General features: G+C 44.5%; 1 protein-coding gene across 1 annotated transcript; it reads left to right on the top strand.

Annotated features, from left to right (window-relative positions):
• The first annotated feature begins 11445 nt into the window (after positions 1-11445).
• On the top strand, positions 11446-21595 carry LOC132807085 (gastrula zinc finger protein XlCGF7.1-like). The gene is made up of 2 exons (XM_060821387.1): positions 11446-11574; positions 21350-21595. Exons 1-2 carry the CDS (start codon positions 11446-11448, stop codon positions 21593-21595), a joined length of 375 nt encoding a protein of 124 aa, XP_060677370.1.
• Positions 21596-25021: the final 3426 nt, after the last annotated feature.

The following is a 25021-nucleotide window of genomic DNA, read 5'->3' as shown; positions in this document are numbered from 1 at the left end:
TTTACAAATACATTAAGGGCAAAAAAGTAAGTAGGGAGAGAATAGGGCCCCTCAAAGATCTGCAAGGTGGCATTTGTGTGGAACTGCTGGAGATGGGGAAAATACTAAACTGGTATTTTGCATCAGAATTTACTGTGGAAAAGGGCATGGAAGATATAGAATATAGGGAAATAGATGTGACATCTTGAAAAATGTCCATATTACAGAGGAGCAAGTGCTGGATGTCTTGAAATCAATAAAAGTGGATAAATCCCCAGGACCTGATCAAGTGTACTCTAGAACTCTGTGGGAAGCTAGAGAAGTGATTGCTGGTCCTCTTGCTGAGATATTTGTATCATTGATAGTCACAGGTGAGGTGCTGGAAGACTGGAGGTTGGCTAACATGGTGCTGCTGTTTAAGAAGGGTGGTATAGACAAGCCAGGGAACTATAGACCAGTGAGCCTGATGTCGGTGGTGGACAAGTTGTTGGAGGGAATCCAACTGAGGGACAAGATGTATATATATTGGAAAGGCAAGGACTGATTAGGGATAGTCAACATGCTTTATGTGTGGGAAATCATGTCTCACAGACTTGATTGAGTTTTTTGAAGAACTAACGAAGGGAATTGATGAGGGCAGAGAGGTAGATGTGATCTATTTGGATTTCAGTAAGATGTTTGACAAGGTTCCCCATGGGAGACTGGTGAGCAAGGTTAGATCTCATGGAATACAGGGAGAACTTGCCATTTGGATACAGAACTGGCTCTAAGGTAAAAGACAGAGGGTGGTGGTGGAGGGTTGTTTTTCAGACAGGAGGCCTGTGACCAGTGGAGTGCCACAAGGATCTGTGCTGGGTCCACTACTTTTCATCATTTATATGAATGATTTCGATGTGAGCATAAGAGGTACAACGAGTAAGTTTGCAGATGACACTAAAATTAGAGGTGTAGTGGACAGAGAAGAAGGTTACCTCAGATTACAACAGGATCTTGATCAGATGGGCCAATGGGCTGAGAAGTGGCAGATGGAGTTTAATTTAGATAAATGTGAAGTGTTGCATTTTGGGAAAGCAAATCGTAGCAGTACGTGTACACTTAATGGTAAGGTCCTAGAGAGTGCTGCTGAACAAAGAGGCCTTGGAGTGCAGTTTTATAGCTCCTCGAAAGTGGAGTCACAGGTAGATAGGATAGTGAAGAAGTCATTTGGTATGCTTTCCTTTAATGGTCAGAGTATTGAGTACAGTAGTTGGGAGATCATGTTGTGGCTGCACAGGACATTGGTTAGGCCACTGTTGGAATATTGTGTGCAATTCTGGTCTCCTTCCTATCGGAAAGATGTTGTGAAACTTGAAAGGGTTCAGAAAAGATTTACAAGGATGTTGCCAGGGTTGGAGGATTTGAGCTGTAGGGAGAGGTTGAACAGGCTGGGGCTGTTTTCCCTGGAGCGGCAGAGGCTAACGGGTGACCTTATAGAGATTTACAAAATTATGAGGGGCATGGATAGGATAAATGGACAAAGTCTTTCCCCTGGGGTAGGGGAGTCCAGAACTAAAGGGCATAGGTTGAGGGTGAAAGGGACCTAAGAGACAACTTATTCACTCAGACGGTGGTATGTGTATGGAATGATCTGCCAGAGGAAGTGGTGGAGGCTAGTACAATTGCAACATTTAAAAGGCATCTGGATAGGTGTATGAATAGGAAGGGTTTGGAGGGATATGAGCAAGTTGCTGGCAGGTGGGACTTGATTGGGTTGGGATATCTGGTTGGCATGGATGAGTTGGACTGAAGGGTCTGTTTCCATGCTGTCCATCTCTATAACTCTAAATGCACAACATGCTGGCAGCCAATACATGTAATATTTTATAAATTCCACTTTACAACTTGAAGCGGGCTGACTCAAGATTGGGATACAGACAGACTCTGGCCTCACACCTTTCATGCATTGTCTGAGCTGAGATGTCACCTTTTCTTATAAAACCTTAAGTTATCTCGAGAAGGAGCCTGACAGGAAGTTCTGGGACTTGCATATTAATGATACCTGCAACCCATTGTAAAAGATGAAAGGCTTAACAATTCAGGTTTGTTCAATATATCATTTCAGTGTCAGGACACTGTAATGTTTTTCCATAAATTCTGTGTCTTATGATCTTGTACTCCACAACCAACTGAACCAACCAGCTCTTCGAAAGCCAGTGCTTCGAAATAAACCTGTTGGACAGTAACCTGGCATTGTGTGATTTGTAACTTTGTCCAGGTTAGGGTGTATTCACCATGTTAAATTACCCATTGTTCAGTTTTGGACTGGTGTGGGTGGATTGGCAGTGTTCAATTACCCATATCATCGAGGGATGTGCAGGTTAGGGTGGATTGACCATGCTTACTTACCTATAGTACCCAGGGATGTGCAGATTAGAAATGATTGGCCGCGCTAACTTAACCTACACACCCCTGGGCACTATGGGTAAGATGGATTCTCTGTGCTAAATTGACTTTTTCATTAAGAGAGTGGTGCGTGTAAGGAATGAACTGCCAGAGGAAGTGGTGGATGCTTGTACAATTATGACATTTGAAAGGTATCTGGATGGAAATATGAAATGGAAGGGTTTAGAGGGACACGGGCCAAGTGCTGGCAAATGGGTCTAGATTAATTTAGAATATTTGGTTGACATAGAAGAGTTTTGGATTATTTCCATGCTGTATATCTCTGACTCTGGCTTGCCACATCTGTATGTTCAGTTTCTCCCTGGTGTCGGTGTTAATCCTTTCAATGTCTCATTTTGCTCCCCCCTTTCCAGGGATGTTAACCACTTCATGTCTGGTTGTTCCTCAAGAACCTGCATTGCAGGTTCACCCTGAACTGACACTATTTTTTGCGCTTCCCAAATTCAGACCTGCTCACTCTCAGCAGTGGAGTTATCCAAAATTCAGAGAGATGTCAGTCTTGGAGTTTTTGCTGTTCTGCCCCTATAAGTTCCTGAATTGGCACCTTCAGGAGAATTAGTTAGAGCGGTATGAGAACAGAGGGTGAGAGAGAGAGGATGGGGTGGTGCTTTCAATTTTCAGTGTGGAATAACAAAAGGAAAGAATGTTCTGCAGAAAGTAGAATTGCTTGTTCTGAATTTCTGTCTTGCACTGACAGTGATGACTTTTGTAATCTCTTTTTACAAAGCATTTGATGGTCTGAAGACGGAAGTTTCAAAATCAACAGATTGAAGGGCTGATGCCCCAAATATCAACTCTCCTGCTCCTCGGATGCTGCCAGACCTGCTGTGCTTTTCCAACGCCACACTGTTCAACTCTGACTCTCCAGCATCTGCAGTCCTCACTTCGACGTCAATGTCTGACAGTCACTCAATCCATCGGGAGCGCAATGATTTTTGACTGTGATTCTGTGAGAAGGAGCGAAGCTTTTTGGTTCCTGTTTGAGTACGTCTTCAGCATCAGTGGGGCTGGATGAGAGACCCCACTGTTGCAGTGCACTGATTGTGGAACCTGAAACAGTTATAAGGCCTGGGAAGAGGACTTCACAGCAGGGAGGGGCTGTACATGCAGCTGAAGCATCGGCCATGGAGAAACCTGCTGGATCACACCCTGCACAGAAACTGTGGAAGTGTGGTGACTGCAGAAAAGGCTTCTGTGTCTGGTCTCTCCTGGAGACTCATCGGCGCAGTCATAGTGGGGAGAGACCGTTCACCTGCCCCGAGTGCAGAAAGGCTTCATCAATTTCTCTGATCTGGTGAGGCACCAGCAGGTCCTCATGGAGGAGAGGCCCTTCAGCTGCCTCAAGTGTGGTAAGGGCTTTACCCAGGCCTCTACCCTGCTGGCCCACAGGCAGGGGCACATCGGGGAGAGGCCTTTCTTCTGCACTGAGTGTGGGAAGGCCTTCAGCAATTCCTCCATCTTGCTGGCCCACCAGCAGGTGCACACTGGGGAGAGGCAGTTCACCTGCTCTCAGTGTGAGAAGGGCTTTACCCGCACTTCCCATCTGTGAGGCACCAGCGAGTTCATGTGCCATCGCAGGGGGATTGAAGGAGAGACAGCCGATTGCCTTATTGACTGCACTATCAACCCAGTCCCAGGGACTGCCAGGTTTGAATCCCGCCGTGGCAGATGGTGGAACTGGATTTCGGTCAGAAATCTGGAGTTCAGAACCTAATGAAGAAATGATTGTTTGGGGGACATCACCCATCTGATTCACTCACATCCCTTTTTGGGGAACGAAACTGCTGTTGTGGGGAAGGATTCACTCAGTCATCCCAGCTGCATCCTTTACACATAACTCCAGACCCACAACTGCATGGTTGACTCTCCATTGCCCACCGCTGCCACCGGTCATTGGGCGGGGAAAAACTTACTTGGTTACAGGGTATGAGTTGAAATTGCTGAGTGAGGCAATACTTCCTACAGTTAAGGCTGTACCAAGGATCCAATTACAAACTAACAACTCGGTGGTGACCAAAAGTAAATAAGGTGAGGTGGTGTGCACGCTTTGACCTTAAGCTGTTTAAAAAGCAGCTACTTTTTCTACATTTTTTTGCTGGGGGGGATCTGAAGCTGTAACAACGTTGGGTCACAATAAAGGTCTCTCATTGAAGGCTTTAAGCTCCAAGAGGTTTTTGTTTTAAAGCTGCTCATTTCTTTCAGCCTCCTGCACTAAGTTTCCAATGTCATGTATCAGATGAAGCAGTGAATGAGTAACTAGTATTGTTAGAAATTGTAAAGTTTTCAGGAGTGCAAGTACTGCACCGTTTCATCAGCATTGTAAAGTTTACTGGCAGCAGCGGGAGATGTGGGCTGCGTTCACTGGAAACGGTGTGGAGGTGCCGGTGTTGGACTGGGGTAGATAAAGTTAAAAATCACACAACACCAGGTTATAATCCAACAGGTTTATTTGGAAGCACTAGCTTTCGGAGTGCTGCTCCTTCATCGGGTAGTTGTGGACCAGGGAATAATACACAGATTGTATTGCAAAATATCAGTGTCATGCGACTGATAGGATATATTGAACAAATCTAGATTGTTGTTAAGTCTTTCATCTTTTAGAATGGGTTGCAGGTTTTGGTTCCCAGAACATCTCTAAAGTCATGCTTTCGAGATGACTTAATGTTTTATTTTTGAAAAGTGACAGCTCAGACAATGCATTAAAGATGTGAAGTTCAAGTCTGTCAGTATTCCAATCTTGAATCAGACTGGTGTGGGGAGGGGGTGGGTGGGTTCAGGTATATAGTTCTTTGAAAGTTGCATCACTGGTAGACAGGTGGTAAAGAAGGCATTTCGCATCATTGCCTTCACTGTCCATCCCACTGAGTATAGAAGTTGGGACATCATGTTGAGGTTGTACAGGATGTTGGTGAGGCCACTTCCTGGGCACTGCGTACAGTTCTGGTGGCTCTGTAATAGGAAGAATACTATTAGAGAGGGTTTAATAAGGATTTACCAGGATGTTGCCAGGACTGGAGGGTTTGAGTTATAAGGAAAGGTTGGGACTGTCTTCATTGGAGTGTTGAGGTTGAGGAGTGTCCTTACTAAGATTTATAAAATCATGGAGAGTGGAGGTAAGGCAAATAGCAAAGAGCTCTTCCTTAAGATCATAAGACATAGGAGTGGAAGTAAGGCCATAAGTCCACTCCGCCATTTAATCATTGCTGATGGGTATTTCAACTCCACTTACCCGCACTCTTCCCATAGCTCTTAATTCCTTGTGATACCAAGAATTTATCAATCTCTGCCTTGAAGATATTTAATGTCCCGGTCTCCACTGCACTACATGGCAATGAATTCCACAGGCCCATCACTCACTGGCTGAAGAAATGTCTCCCGATTTCCATTCTAAATTGACTCCCTCTAATTATCAGGCTGTGCCCATGGGTCCTAGTCTCTCCGCCTTATGGAAAAAACTTACCAGCATCCACCCTTTTTAAGTCATACACTATCTTGTAAGTTTCTATTAGATCTCCCTCGACCTTCTAAACTCTAATGAATATAATTCCAGGATCCTCAGCTGTTCATCGTACGTAAGGCCTACAATACCAGGGATCATTGTATGAATCTCCGCTGGACATGCTCCAGTGCCACTATGTCCTTCCTAAGGCGTGGGGCCCAAAACTAGACACAGTACTCCAAATGGGGCCTAACCAGAGCTTTATAAAGTCTCAGTAGCACATCGCTGCTTTTACATTCCAACCCTCTTGAGATAAATGACAACATTACATTTGCTTTCTTAACCACGGATTCAACCTGCAAGTCAACCTTTAGAGAATCCTGGACTAGCAGTCCCAGATCCATTTGTAATTTGGTTTTATGAATTTTCTCACAGTTTAGAAAATAGTCCATGTTATATTCGTTTTTCCAAAGTGCAAGACCTCACATTTGCTTACATTGAATTTCATCAGCCATTTCCTGGACCACTCTCCTAAACTATCCAAGTCTTTCTGCAGCCTCTCCACCACCTCAGAACTACCTGCCTGTCTGCCTAACTTTGTATCATCAGCGAACTTCACGGGAATGCCCCCAGTCCCTTTATCCAGATCATTAACATATAAAATGAACAGCTGCGGCCCCAACACAGCCCTGCGGGACACCACTTGTCACCAGCTACCATTCTGAAAAAGAACCTTTTATCCCAACTCTCTGCCTTCTCTCAGGCAACCAATCCTCAATCATGCCAGTAGCTCACCTCGAACACCATGGGCCCTCACCTTACTCAGCAGCCTCCCATGAAGCACCTTATCAAAGGCCTTTTGGAAATCTAGGTAGATGACATCCTCTGGGTTTCCCAAGACTAACCTACTTGTTAACTCTTCAAAGAATTCTAACAGGTTTGTCAGGCATGACCTCCCCTTACTAAATCCATGCTGACTTATTCTAATCCAACCATACACTTCCAAAAATTTAGAAATCTCATCCTTAACGATGGATTCTAGAATTTTAACCTGCAACTGAGGTTAGACTAATCGGTGTATAATTTTCCAGCTTTTGTCTTGATCCTTTCTAGAACAACGGACTTACGACAGTGATTTTCCAATCATCTGGAACTTTCCCTGACTCCAGTGATTTTTGAAAGATTACAACCAACATCTCTGCTAATTCTTCAGCCACCTCCCTCAGAACGCTAGGATGGAGCCATCAGCACCAGGAGGTTTCTCAGTTTTTAGACCTATTAACTTTTCTTGCACTTTCTCTTTTGTAATGGCTACCATACTGTTAGGACGGAATTCGTCCAAGCGTGTTCTTTAAGGAGAGACCACACTTACCCAATTATTTGATATAAAGCAGGTACGTTTATTTAGCTGCAGAAACTTAGCTGTTACAGCGAAGCACGAGAGTTCGAATGGTTCGCTGGAGAAAATGTACAAGTTCTGAAAATCTATCGATAAACTCCGTTAGTTATACTATTTTCTAATCTCAATTTACGTAATTACTCATCACGTGATCTTTCACAGACAAAGGCCTTCTTTAAAATGGTCTATCTTGCAAACAAAGGTTCTATGTATTCTGGAAACATTTTAGTAGATTTCACAAAGGCTTTACATATATTAGAAACATTCAATATCTTGCATACAAGGAATTACTATATGTTTGCAACATTTCCTCGCCTTTAAATCTTATCGCATCGTTTACCAGGCAGAATTGACCTTGTAGATAGTCTCATTTGAAAACTACCATTGTTATCTATTATGGCAAAGAGCCAAGAATTATAAATCACTTTGGTCATCAATTTTAAACTATAGGTTCACAGCGCCCCTCGATGTCCTACGAAGTAACTACATCTCTGTCCTCTCATGGGCTTCTATAATATCCTAACAATACTCAACTCTGCCCCTTAACTCTCCTTAATTGTTAGGATATTTTACTCATGTCTTCCACTGTGAAAACTGACACAAAGTATTTATTAAGTTCTTCAGCTATTTTCTTATTGCCCATCGCTATCCTTCCTGCATCAATTTGGAGCAGCCCAATTTCTACTTTTGCCCCTCGTTTGTTTCTTATGTAGTGCAAAAAAAACTTTTACTATAATTTCTAACATCACAGGTTAGCTTACCTTCATATTTGATCCTCTCCTTCCTTATTTCTCTCTTCGTTATCTTCTGTTTGTTTTTGTAGTCTTCCCAAGCTTCTGATTTCTCTGTGCTCTTGGCTACTTTGTAGGCTCTGTCTTTTTCGTTGATACATTTCCTGACTTCCTTTGTCAGCCATAGCTGTTCCCCCACCCCCCCCAAACCCCCCATACTCTTTCTTATTTTTGGGGATGAACCTCTGTACTGTGTCCTCAATTACACCCAGAAATTCCTGCCATTGTTACTCTACTGTCTTCCCCACTAGGCTCTGCTTCCAGTAAATTTTTATCAGTTTCCCTCTCATTGCCCTTTTAATTACCTTTATTTAACTGTAACACTATTACATCCAATTTTGTATTCTCTCTTACAAACTGCACACTGAATGCTACCATATTATAATCACTGCCTCCTAAGTGTTCCTTTGCTTTAAGATTTTTTTATAAAAGTCTGGCTCATTACATAGCACTAAGAATTGAAATATGCTCAGTTAGGCCACAGTTGAGGACAGTGTGTAAGGGGCGAATGGCCTATTCCTAGCCTTTTGAAATTGGTTCTGGCTCTGAATCATTGAGTTGTAGAGCACAAAAACAATCAGATTAGATTACTTACATCCTTCGGTATGTGCTGACCAGATAGCCGAACCTAATCTCATCCCATTTGCCAGCACTTTGTCCATAGCCCTCTAAAACTTCTTATTCATGTACCTATCCAGATGCCTTTTAAATGTTGTATTTGTACCAGCCTCCACCGTTTTCTCTGGCAGCTCATTCAGTTCACACACCAACCTATACGTGAAAAAGTTGCCCCTTGGGGCCGTTTTTAAATCTTTCCCCTCTCACCCAAAACTAATGGGTCCCCTCTTGTACTGAACTCCCCCACCCCAGGAAAAAAACCTTATCTTTTTGTCCTATCCATGCCTGTCATGATCTTATCAACCTCCAAAAGGTCACCCATCAGCCTCCAATGCTCCAGGGAAAACAGCCCCAGCCAATTCAGCCTCTGCCTGTAGCTCAAACCCTAGCAACATTCTTATAAATAATTTCTGAAGTCTTTTACGTTTTTCAGACTGGAGGCCTATGACCAGTGGTGTGTCACAAGGATCGGTGCTGGGCCCTCTACGTTTTGTCATTTACATAAATGATTTGGATGCGAGCAGAAGAGGTACAGTTAGTACGTTTGCAGATGACACCAAAATTGGAGGTGTCGTGGACAGTGAAGAGGGTTACCTCAGATTACAACAGGATCTTGACCAGATGGGCAAATGGGCTGAGAAGTGGCAGAGGGAGTTTAATTCAGATAAATGCGAGGTGCTGCATTTTGGAAAAGCAAATCTTCGCAGGACTTATACACTTAATGGTAAGGTCCAAGGGAGTGTTGCTGAACAAAGAGACCTTGGAGTGCAGGTTCATAGTTCCTTGAAAGTGAATTGCAGGTAGATAGGATAGTGAAGGAGGTGTTTGGTATGGTTTCCTTTATTGGTCAGAGTACTGAGTACAGGAGTTGGGAGGTCATGTTGCAGCTGTACAGGACATTGGTTAGGCCACTGTTGGAATATTGCATGCAATTCTGGTCTCTTTCCTATCGAAAAGATGTTGTGAAATTTGAAAGGGTTCAGAAAAGATTTACAAGGATGTTTCCAAGTTTGGAGGATTTGAGCTACAGGGAGAGGCTGAACAGGCTGGGGCTGTTTTCCCTGGAGCGTCGGAGGCTGAGGGGTGACCTTATAGAGGTTTACAAAATTATGAGGGGCATGCATAGGGTAAATAGACAAAGTCCAGGGAGTCCAGAACTAGAGGGCATAGGTTTAGGGTGAGAGGGGAAAGATATAAGAGACTGAAGGGGCAACTTTTTCACGCAGAGGGTGGTACATGTATGGAATGAGCTGCCAGAGGATGTGGTGGATGCTGGTACAATTGCAATATTTAAGAGGCATATTGATGGGTATATGAATAGGAAGGGTTTGGAGGGATATGGGCCGGGTGCTGGCAGGTGGGACTAGATTGTGTTGGGATATCTGGTCGGCTGGGTTGGACCGAAGGGTCTGTTTCGATGCTGTACATCTCTATGACTCGAAATTTCACAACCTTGTTCCTGATTCGTGATTAATAGGCTGTGAACAATCTATTTTGTTCAGGTCATAAGAGAGGGTGTTTCTTGAGGCGAAATAACTTTCACACTTTTTTTTCTAATCTTGGGTTCCTTTAACTCTTTCCCCTCTCACCCTAAACCTGTGCCCTCTAGTTCGGGATTCCCTTCCCCTGGGGAAGAGACAGGCAAAAGGAATGAGACGTGCAACCACAGGGAAAAGAATTGTGGTTCCCGCCTTTTTTTATCCCAAATTGGCAATTGGACACAAGCTCTGTCAGTAACAACTAGCACCGGCCACCATTGGTCAGGTGGAGTAAGGTGCGCTCTGATTGGAGGGGGTGCGGATGACGCGCGTCACTCAAGGACGAGACGGAAAGAAGAAGAAAAACAAAGGTGGCGGCGCGAGGCTGTGGTTTACTCATTGACTCAGCTGGTGGTTTCTGATGGAGGGAGGGGGGCAGACAGGCATCGTTTACCTCAGAAAATATCTTAAAAATATATTTCAAGTTAAAGTCCGAACTTTTCAAACAAAAGTTGTGAAGAAAAGTGTGAGAAACGAAGCTCACTCACGTCAATAATTTCAGTCCGAGACAAGATCTGAATCAGTAGTGTCATTTATTTTACCCTTGCAAGAGAGTGTGGTGTCCACTGTCCCCAAGGCAGGGACACACACACACTGAATTCAACTAGTACACAACATTTATTTGGTTCCTATTCTTTCATCCCATTGCTCCTCCCCGGTTTACGTCTCCCATGTCTCTAAGACCAGCGCCCATTACTCTTGTTTATCTCTTGCCTTATCTGGCCTTGTCTGTGACAAAATGCTTATTTCTGGCCTCACAAGGCCATTTGGCCACATCCTGCTGTGGGCCATTGTTAGGTATACCCTCCTTCACTACCATCTGTTTCCCTTACTTGTTATGACCTCATGACTTCTCGATCATGGTTTGTTCTTGTTTTTCCAGAAGTGGGAAACAGATGCTTATAACTACTGTTTGTACAGGTGTATCTAGCTTAACTCCCTCCCCTCACAGCACCATATCTATTTGTCTGTAACATCTACCATTGTTTGCATGCATAGTTTAGCTAGTACAAAACAATTATGTATTTCTTTCACACAGTTTTCATTCTTGTTGACTCAGCTCTTGGCTGAAACAATTATACACTGGTGTGAGTTCATTTTCCTTGCAGAAGTAATTATAAGTGCAGAAGTAACACTACTTTACCTATGTCCCACAAAAGGAAACAGTCCCTGATGGGGTTTATTGTTTATTTTTATATAATTTCCGGGGCCCGGAGGTGACGGGAAAACAAATTTAAAATGTCGATGGTGGAAGAAAAGGAGCCGGCGCCCGCGGCTTCTTCGGCGGCGGCCGGAGCCCAGGAGCTCAACAACCCCCCGGAGCTGGAGGAAGGTCCGAGCTCCAAGAAGCGGGGGGTCCGGCTGGAGGCTGGATTTGCTCAAGGCTTGTATCTATTAACTTATTTAAATGGTACCTACTGTATGGGGGTATGGTTTACATTAAAACCGGAGGATCATGTCAGAGTGTTTGTTTATATTGAGCAGTTGTAGTTGGTAAAATACACTCCCTGGGGGAACACCTTCTATGATGCTGCATTTCTTGCCTTCTGCCCTTCCCCCATTTGTTATCTCTCATCTTGACTGTATTTTGTTTTGGTCAGATTTAATTTCATATTAACGAGACTTGGTCTTCATTGAGTGCTATTAATTTGTTTGTTGGATTATTGTAATACAAAAATAATGGTGTAATTTCATTTCTGATGTCAGTTTGACATTGAATGTGCAGGTGTGAATACCAGTAAGTTGTGAAAATAAATCAAGAACTTGTGCTTCTAAGAAAAAAAAACAATTTACTGATATTAATGGCATTGTCTCATTGATGATTTGAGTCTAACCAACAAACCGTTTCATGCAGTCACCCAATTTAATTAAAAGTTTCTTTAACTTAATTAAAGAAAATAACTCTGGCAGGCTAAGATTTGTACAATTTGTTTATAAGATGTATTTATATGTCCATTGCTTTCGATGTGGTCTCTGCCACATTGGGGAGACTGGACGCCAACTTGCAGAATATTTCAGGGAACATCTCTGGAACACCAAAACTAAATGACCCCACCGCCCTGTGGCTGAACACTTTAACTCCCCCTCCCAATCTGTCAAGGACATGTAAGACCTGGGCTGCCTCCCCCTCCAAGCTCTAGCTACTTGATGCTTGAAGAAAGAACACCTTGTCTTCCACTTTGGGACCCACTATCTACATGGGATCAATGTAGATTTCACCAGTTTCCTTATTCCCCTTCACCTCCCCACACACCTTGTCCCAGATTCAACCTTCCAACTCAGCCCCAGCCTCTTGAACTGTCCTCCCTGTCCATCTTGCTTCCCACCTATTCGTTCCACTCTCCTCTCTGACCTATCACAATCGACCCCCACCTCCATTTAACTACCTACCCTAGCTACCTCCTCTCCAGCCCCAGCCCCTTCCCCATTATCTCTCAGCCCCTTTGGACCACCCTTCATTCCTGATGAAGAATTTATGCTCTAAACCAAGGCTGTGATGAAACAACATCCTCAACAAATAAGAAAGAAAGAGCTCCCAGGGTTGGAGAGTTTGAGCTATAGGAAAAGGCTGAACAGACTGGGGCTATTTTCCCTGGAGCTTTGGAGGCTGAGGGGTGACTTAAAATCATGAGGGGCATGGACAGGGTAAATAGGAAAGGTCTTTTCCCTGGGGTTGGTGGGGGGGGAGTCAAAAATTGGAGTACATAGGTTTAAGGTCAAAAACAAATGGAATATTAATATAGATAAGTGTGAGGTCTCACAGTTTGGACAGTCAAATCAAGGTAGGGGTTTCATGGTAAATGGTTGGACCTGTAGTGGAACAGAGGGATCTTGGAGCAGGTTCACAGTTCACTGAAAGTGGAATCATAGGTAAAGGCCTTCATCAGTCAGGGCATTGAGTTAGATGGGAATTTATGTTGCAGTTATACAGAATGTTGGTGAGGCTGCACTTGGAGTGTGAAATAGATTCAGTGCTATATTGAAGGCAGGAAAGAATAACAAATGTATATTGATTAGAGAGCCATAAATTATGTATCTAAATAAGATAGTGAATTAGAGTCAAGATAAGCACCAAATGAGAATGTTCTTCTGACAAGCACCAGTCTGTTTCCTGTGCAGTATTTCGAACCAAGAGATCTAGGAGTGTATGTTCATAGCTCCAAGAAAGTGGAGTCACAGGTTGACATGGTGGTGAAGAAGCCTTTCAGCCTGGTTCCTTTCATCAGTCCATATAATGAGCATAGGAATTGGGACATCTTGTTGCAGCTGCCACACATGCCACACAACACAAGGTGTGACTCTGACCTTCTCTGACTGACCATCCCTTTGAATATCAGGGGGAAGACACCCCTTTAATTGTGATGTTCAGGAAAGATGCCTTACTTCAACAAAAATGTGCTGTACTCACAGATGTTTGGACAGATGAAGAAGGTTGTAGTCTTGGGTGAAGCTCAATCTTCATCCAGAGAGAGAGGAATGGCAGTAGCTCCAGAAGCTCATGGTCCAACTTGCGCATTCAGATAATAGGGGGGCTCTGATTGGCAAGAGGACCCAGCAAATTCTGGTCCTTCAGGGCTCCCCATTGGTCAATCCCCAGACATGGCACCGTGTGGACTGGGTGATGTGCGTGATGGGAGACAGCCAGTCTGGAAACGCGGGGAAGTCACTGCCAACCACCGCAAATCCAACTGACTATACCACTCCCACCCAACCCACCGCCCCCACTCCCCCACCACCACCAATTGTGCGCATCACAATGCTAAAGTTAACCAATGAGGTTTAGAGGGAAACTGTCTCTTCTGGGCAAAATCTGGGAACAAAGTAATGCATCCCCCTTTCCATTCCTCATCCTGGAAGAGTGAAAGAAGTGGGGGTAGCACTGTCCACTTGTAGCAACTAGAGGCAGACAGTGTGAATCCACTGGGAGCAGACTCTGCAAAGGTCAGTTTCAGTAGGCCACTTCTGGAATATTGTGTGCAATTCTGGTCTCCCTCCTATAGGAACGATGTTGTGAAACTGGAAAGGATTTAGAAAAGATTCACAAGGTTGGTGCCAGGGTAGGACGGTTTGAACCACAGGGAGAGGCTGAATACGATGGGTCTGTTTTCCCTGAAGCATCGCAGGCTGAGTGATTTTTCTTTCTAAGAAGTTTATAAAAACTTGAGGGGTGTGGATGGGGTGAATGGACAAGGTCTTTTCCCTGGGATAAGGAGAGTGCAGAACTAGAGGGCATAGGTTTAGGGTGCAGTCAACCTTTTCATGCAGAGGGTTGTGCGTGTACGGAATGAGCTGCCAGAGGAAGTGGTGGAGGCATCTGGATGGGTATATGAATAGGAAGGGTTTAGAGGGATATGGACCAAGTGCTGGCAAATGGACTAGATTAATTTTGGATATCTGGTCGGCATGGACAAGCTAGATTGAAGGATCTGTTTCTGTGCTTTATGTTTCTATGACTGGTGAAAAGCATTGGCATTCATCGAAACATTTATGCAACAGAAAATTATAAGACGGTAAAGATAAGCCTCACGTCATTGATCCACGAATCCCGGTGTAGTATGGATGTATTTCCAGTAATAGAGTCAATATGACATGGAAGGAGTCCAAAACGATGGCTTCTTTTACAAAAATTCACACTTAAATCCGAGTCTTCTGGGAATCTATGACGACCGTGCGTTAATATAAGATAGATAAGTCTGGGGTGTTTGGTACATATTTGATGGAATGTTTATGGCTCTAAAAGTCTAATTTGCAGTTGTTTCTGGGCTCGTAATATTGTACTGCAGCATATTTTATATCTTCAATAAGAACGCCAATACCGCATGATAGATGTCCATTCAGCAACTTGAGTCCATGTAAACTCTTCATGGAGTATGCAATCCACCACATTACCCAGCTGGTAAACATTTACATATAGATCAGCTCAAAGATCTTGGGTATTAAGAGAGGAAAGAATGTTCCACAGAAACTAGAATTGGGTGTTCGGATTTTCTATTGTGGACTGACAGCGATGACCTTTGCAATCTCTTTTCACAGGAATATCATGAGAAGAATTTGGAGGCAGAAATCTCAGACCAAACATCAGATCAAAGTCTGAGAGTCACTTGATTCACCAGGACTTGGATATTGATGGCCTTGAAAACAAACGAGAGAAGGTCTGTCTGTTTCATTAGATTTTAAACGCCAGTGTGACTGGAAACTCAGAGTCACACATACCGACACACCAGAGTACTGACTGGAACGAGCAGACTGAATGAGTGTGTTCCAATTATCAGAGGGTTCACCAGTAACACGACACACATATTGTAAGCGTGAACGAGTTTTCAACTGATCATTGAACCATGAAAACGCAGGGAATGTAGGAATGGTTTCCCTTCCCCGCCTGCATTGGACATTCATCAACATTTGCACACTGGGCAGCGGCTATTCACTTGCACTCAACATGGGAAAGGCTTCACTCAGTTGCACCACCTCCTGGTCCGCACCGGGGAGAAACCATTCATCTGTCCCGCATGCTGAAGCAGACGATGAACATTTTTTTTTTATCCTGGATGGAGCATATTGCAGGTATACCTGAAATAGACAAATATGTCTCTGTCCCATTGAGTCTCCAGCACAGGGCCAGGCTGGGCTGCTCAATTGGTCTGTATCAGTGTTTATTCTCCACCTGAGCCTCCATCCACCCCTCTTCATTGGTCCCCCATCTCCCCTCCATCAGCATAAAGGTATACCTCACTTTCCAAAAGTTCACTTCACACTACTTCACTTTTACAAAAGACCTGTTCTCACAAACCGAAAGAAATCCGAAGAGGATTGTCGCTTTTACAAAGAAAGGCATAATATAAATTAATTCATGGTAATTGTTTCTTTGCTTTACTCCATTTCAGCTTACGAAAGGTTTCATAGAAATGCTTTACGTTCAGATAGTGGGGGAAACTTGTATCAATACAATACAGCACAGTCACAGGCCCTTCTCACTTGGTTTAGGCACACACACCACCCAAGACTGTGCTAATTCTTAATCCTTACTTAGACCTACTATTTATTGCCCATGTGTGGTTTCTGTTCCTCTGTTCACCTCCCCTTCATGTGTCTGTCAAGATACACCTTAAACGTTGTTAAAGTGCCTGCTTCCACTACCTCCACTAACAGTGTTTCAGGAAGCCACCACCCTTTTGTGTGAATCCCCCCCCCCAACACTTCTTCCCTCACCACTTCTCCCCCAGACAGACCCCTCTTGCCTTGAACCTGTGCCCTCTTGTAGTTGACCTTTCCACCCTGGAGGGAAAAAACATCTCTGTCATAGAATCCCTCCAGCGTGGAAACAGATGATTCAGCCCAACAAGTCAACACCGTCCCTCCAAAGATTAACACATCGAGACCCACTTCCTTACCCCTATTACTCTACATTTGCTCCTTACTAATGCACCTAACTTACACATCCCTAAACACTGGGGCAATTTACACACAGACAATCCAACTTAACCTGCCTCTCCCTGGACACTATGGGTAATTTAGCATCGCTAATCCACCCTAACCTATGGATTGAAGGAGGAAGCCGGAGCACTCTGAGAAAACCCACACAGACACGGGAGGTGGGGTGCAGGGAGAATGTGCAAACTCCACACACACAGTTGCCCGAGACTGAAATCGAACCCGGGTCTCTGGGACTGCGAGGCATCAGTGCGAACCACTAAGCTACCCTACTGCTCCTATCCAGCCAATCTGCGTCTCATCATTTTATTGAGGTCGCCCCCCAGCCTCTGTCTTTCCAGAGAAAATAATCCAGGTTTATGCCACTTATCCTCATAATGAGAGCCCTTCAGTCCAGGCAATGTCCTGGTGAATCTTATCTGTACCCTCTGCCAGAGCACCCACATCCATCCATTGCGTGGTGACCAGGACTGCACGCAATATTCTGAATGTGACCGGAATAAATAGCTGTAACATAACACACCGACTCTTACACTCAAGGATGCCGTGTGCCTTCTTGACCACCGTACCCACCTGAATTACCACTTACTGGGATCTATATGCCCACATCCTTCTGTAAACCAGTACTCCTATGTGATCTGCCATTTATCATATAATTCTTATATTTCCTTCTTCTCTATCCAGCTTCACGTTAATTGTCTTAATTTTATCCCTCTCTTCATCTTTTTCCCCCCTCCTCACAACTCCTCACATCAGAGTATCATAAGACTGTAGGAGCAGAAATTAGGCCATTCAGCCCATTGAGTCTGCTTCACCATTCAATCATGGCTGATAGGTTTCTCAACCCCATTCTCCCTGTAACCCTTGATCCCCTTGATACTTGAAACCTATCTATCCCTGTCTTAAATATACTCCATGACCTGGCCTCCACAACCTTCTGTGGCAGTGAATTCCATAGATTCACCATTCCCTGACTGAGGAAGTATCTTTTACTTCCGTTCTTGACGCGAAGGCTAAGCCCTCAGGTTCTAGTCTCTCCTACCAATGCAAACATTAACATGGACTCTATTGCATTCGGCATTAACACTGACATCAGAGAGAAACTGAATATACAGATGTGGCAAACATTAGTGGAAAGCCAGAGTCATAGAGATATACAGCACAGAAACAGCCCTTCAGCTGCCCCAAGTATGGGAAGGGATTCAGTCTAGTAGGCACCTTGCGGAAGCACTGGCTGCTCCACACTGGGGAAAAGGCCCTTCAGCTGCCCTGAGTGTGGGAAAGCTTTCAGCAATTGCTCTGCCCTGCTGAGGCACCAGCTGGTTCACACGGGGGAGTGGCCTTTCAGATGCCCCGAGTGTGGGAAGGCCTTCAGTGATTCCTCTAATCTCCAGACCCACTGCCGGGTCCACATGGGGGAGAGGCCCTTCAGTTGCCTCGAGTGCGGGAAGGCCGTCGCCTGCTCCTCCCTCCTGCAGAGGCACCAGCAAGTTCACTTGCCATCTCAGGGGGTTGAAGGAACGATGGCCTAGTGCCATTATCAACTTGACTAACAACCCAGTTCCGGCAGATGGCGGAATTGAAATTCGGTCAGAAACCTAGAGTTCAGAATTTAACAATGAAACCATTTTTGGGGGCGAAGAAAACCCCCATTTAATTCTCCTTTTTAGAGGTGGAAACTGTCGGTAGGGAAAGGATTCGCTCAGTCATCCCAGCTGCATCCTTAACCTGCTCTCGCCTTTGCATGACTGACTCCAGACCCACAGCAGTGTGGTTGTCTCTATACAGCCCTGCTCTCTTCTCCCATGCACAAGAAACTTACTTGGATACAGGGTATGAATTGAAATTGTTGAGTGAGGCAATACTTCCTGTGGGTTAAGGCTGTACCAAGGATCCAGTTACAAAGGGACAACCAGGTGCTGACCAATAGTAAAGAAAGTTGGGAGGGAGTGTGTGGGTTTTGACCTTGAGCTGTTTAAAAAAAATCAGTTACTTTTTTCTATGCCATTTTGCTGAGGAGATGTGAAGCTGTAACAAAGTTGAGTCACAATAAAGGTTACCTGAACCTACTGCTAGGCTCAGACACTCATTGAAAGCGGTGAGCTCCAAGTGGTTTTTGTTTTAAAGCTGCTCATTTCCTTCAGCCTCCTGCACTAAGTTTCCAATGCCATGTATCAGATGGAGCAGTGAATGAGTAGCTAGTGTCATTTAGAAATTGTAAATTTTTCAGGAGTGCAGGTACTACATCGTTTCATCAGCATTGTAAAGTTTACTGGCAGCACTGGGAGTGGGATGTGTTCACTAGAAACTGTTTTGAGGAGCTGGTCTTGGACTGGGGTGGATAAAGTTAAAAATCACACAACATCAGGTTATAGTCCAACACATTTATTTGGAAACACTAGCTTTCGGAGCGCTGCTCCTTCATTGGGCAGCTGTGGAGCATGATCATAACACACAGATTTTATAGCAAAATATCAGTGTCATGCAACTAATGGGATATATTGAACAAACTTAGATTGCTGTTAAATCTTTCATCTTTTCGAATGGGTTGCAGGTTTCCTTAATGTATAAATCTCAGAATTTCTTAAGTCACATTCTCATGATGACTTAGGGTTTTATCAAAATAGGTGACTTCTCAGCTCAGACAATGCATGGCAGGTGTGAGGTTTGAGTCTGTCTGTATCCCAATCTTGAATCAGACTGATTACATTTCTAAAGTAGGAATTTTAAAAAATATTACATAGATTGACTGCCTACATTAACGGTCTGCAGATTGTGTGCTTTTTGAGCGAAATTGCATGTATCTGCAAATATAATTCTGCAAATGCAAATTCACCCCATAGAGTTGTGTGTGTGTGTGTGTGTGTGTGTGTGTGTCTGACAGTTGTGTTTGCGAGATATGCGCGAGCTTGCATTTTGCTAAAACAAAGAAGTGCAGGACTTGCACATTTCATGGGAGACCCCTGGGTCATATTGTAGAACAGAAATAATAGTTTGAAAGTTGCATCATTGGTAGACTGAGTGGTTAAGAAGGCGTTTAGCACACTTGTCTTCATTGTTCACACCATTGAATATAGGAGTTGGGACATAATGTTGAGGTTGTACAGGATGATGGTGAGGCCACTATTGGAGTACTGACTACAGTTTGTCCTGTTATAGGAAGAATAGTATTGGAGAGTACGTTCTGAAAAGATCTGCCAGGATTGGAGGGTTTGAGTTATAAGGAGAGACTGGGACTTCTTTCACTGAAGCAGAGGAGGTTGAGGGGTGACCTTATTGAGATATATAAAATCATGAGAGGTGTAGTAAGATGATTAGCAAAAATAGCGAGGTGCACACGTGGATAATTTGAGTTACGGGGGGAAAAATTGTGGCTCTACCTTTTTTTTCTCCGATTGGCCTTTGGACAGTTAGAACACCATCTCCAGAGTCTACTACGCATGCTCCTCAGTGTCAGCAAAAAAAAAATATGCTCATGCTTGTAGCTGTCTGCAAAAACAGTGCTACATTGTTTTGGTGGACTAATGAGGAGCACTGGAGGACCGGTAGGAGTCTATTCTTCATGTCCATCACAACCTCCCTATTGTCTGAATGGGGAAGGTGGGAACATTAGCTTCTCAGGCTGCTGCTGCTCCTCTCTCCATGAATGAAGATTGAGATTCACACAGACTGCAACTTCCTCTCTCCAACATCTGTAAATATGGCGCTCTCTCTTCTCACCCCTTTTTCTATTCACTTTGATTTCATGCTGAGATTAAATTTTGACGTAAAGCAACTGAAAGCAAAGGGAGGGGACAGACTGGAAAAGTTAGTCCAGGTCTGTGTCTCAATTGGCAAACACATGGCAAATGCAATACCTGAGTGTGAGGTTATAGCTGTTGTTGTGGAAAAAGAAAGCAGCACAAAGGAGTTGCATTGTTTAAATGGTCATATATTGGGATGTGGAGTAAGTGAGGACGGCAGATGCTGGAGATCAAAGTCAAAAAATGTGGCGCTGGAAGCACAGCAGGTCAGACAGCATTCGAGGAGCAGGAGAGTCAATGTTTCAGGCACAAGCCCTTCATCAGGAATGATGTGTGGATGGACAAAGAGGTCTTGGCATTTTCTCACACCAGGAAAAATTGAGATTTGCAGATGCTGGAGATCAGAGTTGAGTGTGAGTTGCTGGAAAAGCACAGCTGTTCAGGCAGCATCAGAGGAGCAGGAGAATCGACATTTTGAGCTGATTCTCCTGCTTCTCGGATGCTGCCTGAACAGCTGTGCTTTTCCAGCAACATGTTCTTCCCCACCAATCAATGCCAGTTGTCAGCCAGATGCAGCAAGCGATGCACAAGGCAAGTGGTATATTAGCAAGAGGAACTGAGTTCAGAAGTGGGGATGTTCTCCTGCAGTTATGGGGTCATTGAATATAATCAAGGCTGAGTTCATCTGATATTTTGAACAACAATGAATTGGATGGGTATTGGGGAAGGCAAGAAAATGGTTGTGAAGACCAATACAGAAGAGTTAGAGTCAGACAACACAGAAACAGGCCCTTATCCGAGGATGGATGTGGTGACCCTATATTGGACAAACAGGCAGAAAACTAGCCACCAGGATATATGAATATCAACTAGCCACAAAAAGACATCACCCACTATCTCCAGTATCCTTACATAAGCATGAGAAAGGACACCATTTCGACTGGGACAACACCAGGGGAAGACCCTTCAGCTGCCCAGAGTGTGGGAAGGCCTTCAGCAATTCCTCCAACCTGCTGACCCACCGGCGTGTCCACACGGGGGAGAGACCCTTCAGCTGCCCCAAGTGCGGGAAGGCCTTCAACAGTTCCTCCCACCTGTTGAACCACCAGCGGGTCCACACGAGTGAGAAGCCCTTCACCTGCTCTCAGTGTGGGAAGGGTTTCACTTGCTCCTTCAACCTGCAGAGCCACCAGCAAGTTCACGTGCCATCGTAGGAGATGAAGGAGCAACGGGTTGGAGGGGTTGGTGGTGGTGGTGGTATTGGGTGGGGAAAGTATGTGTGCTTTACCTTGAGCTGTTTTGAAAAAAAAAATTACTTTTTCTATGCCTTTTTGCTGGGGGGAATCTGAAGTTGTAACAAAGTTGGATCACAATAAAGGTTACCTGAACTTAACGCCGTGGCTCAGGCTCTCACTGAAAGCTTTGAGCTCCAAATGGTTTTTGTTTTAAATCTGCTCATTTCTTTCAACCTCCTGCACTAAATTTCCAATGCCATGTATCAGACGGAGCAGTGAATGAGTAGCTAGTATTGTTAGAAATTGTAAATGTTTCAGGAGTGCAAGTTCTGCACTGTTTCATCAGCATTGTAAAGTTTACTGGCAGCAGTAAAGGGTGTGGGCCGTGTGCACTAGAAACGATGTGGAGGAGCCGGTGTGGGACTGAGGTGGGTAAAGTTAAAAATCATAGTTAAGTTAAAAAGAACCAGGTTATAGTCCAACAAGTTTATTTGGACGCACTAGCTTTCAGAGCGCTGCTCCTTCATCAGGAGCAGGATCATAAGACACAGAATTTATAGCAAAAGATCACAGTGTCATGCAACAGAAATGATATATTGATTAAAAACCTGGATTGCTGTTAAGTCTTTCATCTTTTAGAATGGGTTGCAGGTTTTAGTTCATTAATATACAAATCCCAGAACATCTTTTATGTCACAGTCTTGAGATGACTTAATAGGTGACATCTCAGCTCTCACAATGTATGAAAGGTGTGAAGTTTGAGTGTGTCTGTATCCGAATCTTGAATCAGACTGGTTCTATTACCAAAGTATGAATTTATAAAATAATACATGGATTGACTACCTGCAGAAAGCTCACATCGATTGTACCTGCAAATGCAAATTTACCTCAGACCCATGTGTGTGTGTGCACATGCGTGTGAGAGTGTGTGTTTGCATATGCGCATGCTTGGTAAAGTTTGTCTGTGTGATGGAGTATGAGCATGGGTATGAGTGGGATGTGTTGTTTGTGTGTCTGTGAGACCATGTGTATGTGAAAGGGTCTGCGTGATATTGTGTGTATGAGAGAGAGTGTGTATAATGTAGTGGGGCCACCCAAAGTCCCTGTTGAGACCATCCTCATGGGTTCTGAACTTGGCTATCAGTCTCTGCTCGGCCACTAAAAACATTTGAGCAGTTACACAACACACAGAGTGTAGGGTGGGACTTGTCTTTTGCTTTGCAGAAGGTGGAAGGCTCTGAATGAGAGCAAACACATGCTGGAGGACCTTTGGCCCAGAGAGTTGGAGCTGGAAGCCAGGCTGCATACACGTCAGGGTGAAAAGTTAACCAGCATTTTATTTCGGGTGATGGTCATTCATCTCCAGACAGAGCCTTCACATTGGGTCAGTGGACAGGATCAGGTGGGTATGAGTGTGAATCACACAGGTAAAAGGGATCTGAGAGAGGGCTGCGGGGGAGGAGCTAACTGGCTGGGTAGTGGGAGGAAGAACAAAGTTGGGGTGGGGGGAAGGTGGTGGTAAGGGACAGAATAGTGACAGAGATTGTCTCTGTTCTGTGCAGTTGGCAGAAGGCCAGATGGCATCAGGATTCAGGAACCAACGTGCTCATGGCTGGAGAAGTGGGAAAGGGAGGCTGCAGTGGGCATGGTCCAACAATGTCAGGAGGAGACAGCCAGTTAGAAACTACAAAGACAAAGCAGAACCCCAAAGCTATGGGCAGCACAGTGACTCTGTGGCTAGTACTACTGCCTCACATCGCCAGGGACCTGGGTTCGATTCTAGGCTAGAAAGTCTGTGTGGACTTTGTGCATGGGTTACCTCTGGGTGCTGCGGTTTCTTCCCACATCCAACGATCTGCAATTTAGGGTGGGGTAAGCCAGGTGGAGCTGCAGAGCTATTTGGTAGGTGGGTTGGTCTGGTGGGATGCTGTTTGGAAGTTTGGTGTGAATTAAACGGGCCAAATGGCCTGCAAGGATTATATGATTCTGCTGCCATGGCCACGTGCATATTGAGAATTGACTGCTCTGGTCCTGGGAAAGATGGGATTTGTGGTATTGCTGCCCATGTCCATTCTCTCCCTGTCCCCCTAACCCCTGTCCATTCTCTCCCTGTTCCCCCAACCCCTGTCCATTTTCTCTCTCTTGACCCCCAACCATTCTCTTTCCCCTTTCCCCCCAGCACCTGTTATTTCTCATGCCTCAAGACTTCTTTGATTGTTGTATCAAGACTTTCTAAGAATAGAGAGACAGAATGGATGTTGATGAGTCTATATGAGAGATGGGGTGCATGAGAAATGGCTGATCTTTAAAATGAAGAATAGCTAAAATTATATATTCAGAAACATCATTAAAGCATCTTCAATTTTATAAAAAAAGCTGCAGGCACCTTTCTGAACCTGCATTGAAATATGCGCAGTTAGGCCACAGTTGAGTACAGGCTGTAATGGGCAAATGGCATATTCCTAGTCTTGTGATATTGGTTCCAACTGTGTAGAACAAGAGTCAGAGTTATAGAGCACAGAAACAAATCCTTCAGTCCGGGCCGACCAGATCTCCTAAATTAATATACTCCCGTTTGCCAGCACTTCGCCCATATCCCTGTAAACCTTCCTGTTCATGTCCCTTTCCTATTCATGCCTTTTAAAATGTTATAATTGCACCACCGCGTCTTCCGACAGCTCATTCAGTATACGCACCACCCTCTGCGTGAAACAAGTTATCCCTCTCATCCTAAACTCGTCCTCCAGTTCTGGACTCCCCCACCCCAGGCAAAAGACCTTGCCTATTTACACTATCCATGCCCCTCATGATTTTATAAACCTCTATAAGGTCACCCCTCAGCTTCCGATGCTCCAGGGAAAACAGCCCCAGCCTATTCAGCTTCTCCGTGTCTTAAACCCTTCAACCCTTAAGTCGTTGCTGACACCTTTCAGGTTTCATAACCTCCTTTCCTCTAAGTGATCAATAAACTGTGAACAATCTATTTTGTAAGAGGGCATTTCTTGAGGCGAATTAACCTTCAAAAGTTTTTTTTTCTAATCCTTAGTCCCTCATAAATCTTTCCCCACTCAGCCTAAATCTATGCCCTCTAGTTTGGGACTGCCCTACCCTGGGGGAAAAGGAATGTAAAAGTTAAGCAGCCAGACAAAATGCAAAAAGGACTAAAAATGTCCAGGCACAGAGGGGTAATAATTGTGGCTCTACCTTTTTTTTCCCTACTGGCATTTGAACACTTCAAATCCGTCAGTAATACGAGCATTTCCCGCAGAACATACTACGCATGTTGGCCGGTGTCAGCAAAACTCTACGCATACTCCTCGATTTCCGCACAAACGGTTCGCGACCTTCTTTTGATGGACCAATAGAGCCCTGGAGGACCGGAAAGAGACTGGACCTCCTGCCATT

The sequence above is a fragment of the Hemiscyllium ocellatum genome (genome assembly GCF_020745735.1).
Source record: "Hemiscyllium ocellatum isolate sHemOce1 chromosome 27 unlocalized genomic scaffold, sHemOce1.pat.X.cur. SUPER_27_unloc_1, whole genome shotgun sequence".
Lineage (NCBI taxonomy): Eukaryota > Metazoa > Chordata > Chondrichthyes > Orectolobiformes > Hemiscylliidae > Hemiscyllium > Hemiscyllium ocellatum.
The sequence above is the reverse complement of the archived record's forward strand: the minus strand, read 5'-3'. Positions and strand labels throughout refer to the sequence as shown.

Excerpts from the sequence above, each read along its gene's own strand:
- LOC132807085 (XM_060821387.1), top strand. The coding sequence starts at position 11,446 with ATGTCGATGGTGGAAGAAAAGGAGCCGGCGCCCGCGGCTTCTTCGGCG. Across the intron at positions 11,575-21,349 it reads AGCGGGGGGTCCGGCTGGAG|AGCTGCCCAGAGTGTGGGAA; the intron begins GCTGGATTTGCT and ends GGAAGACCCTTC.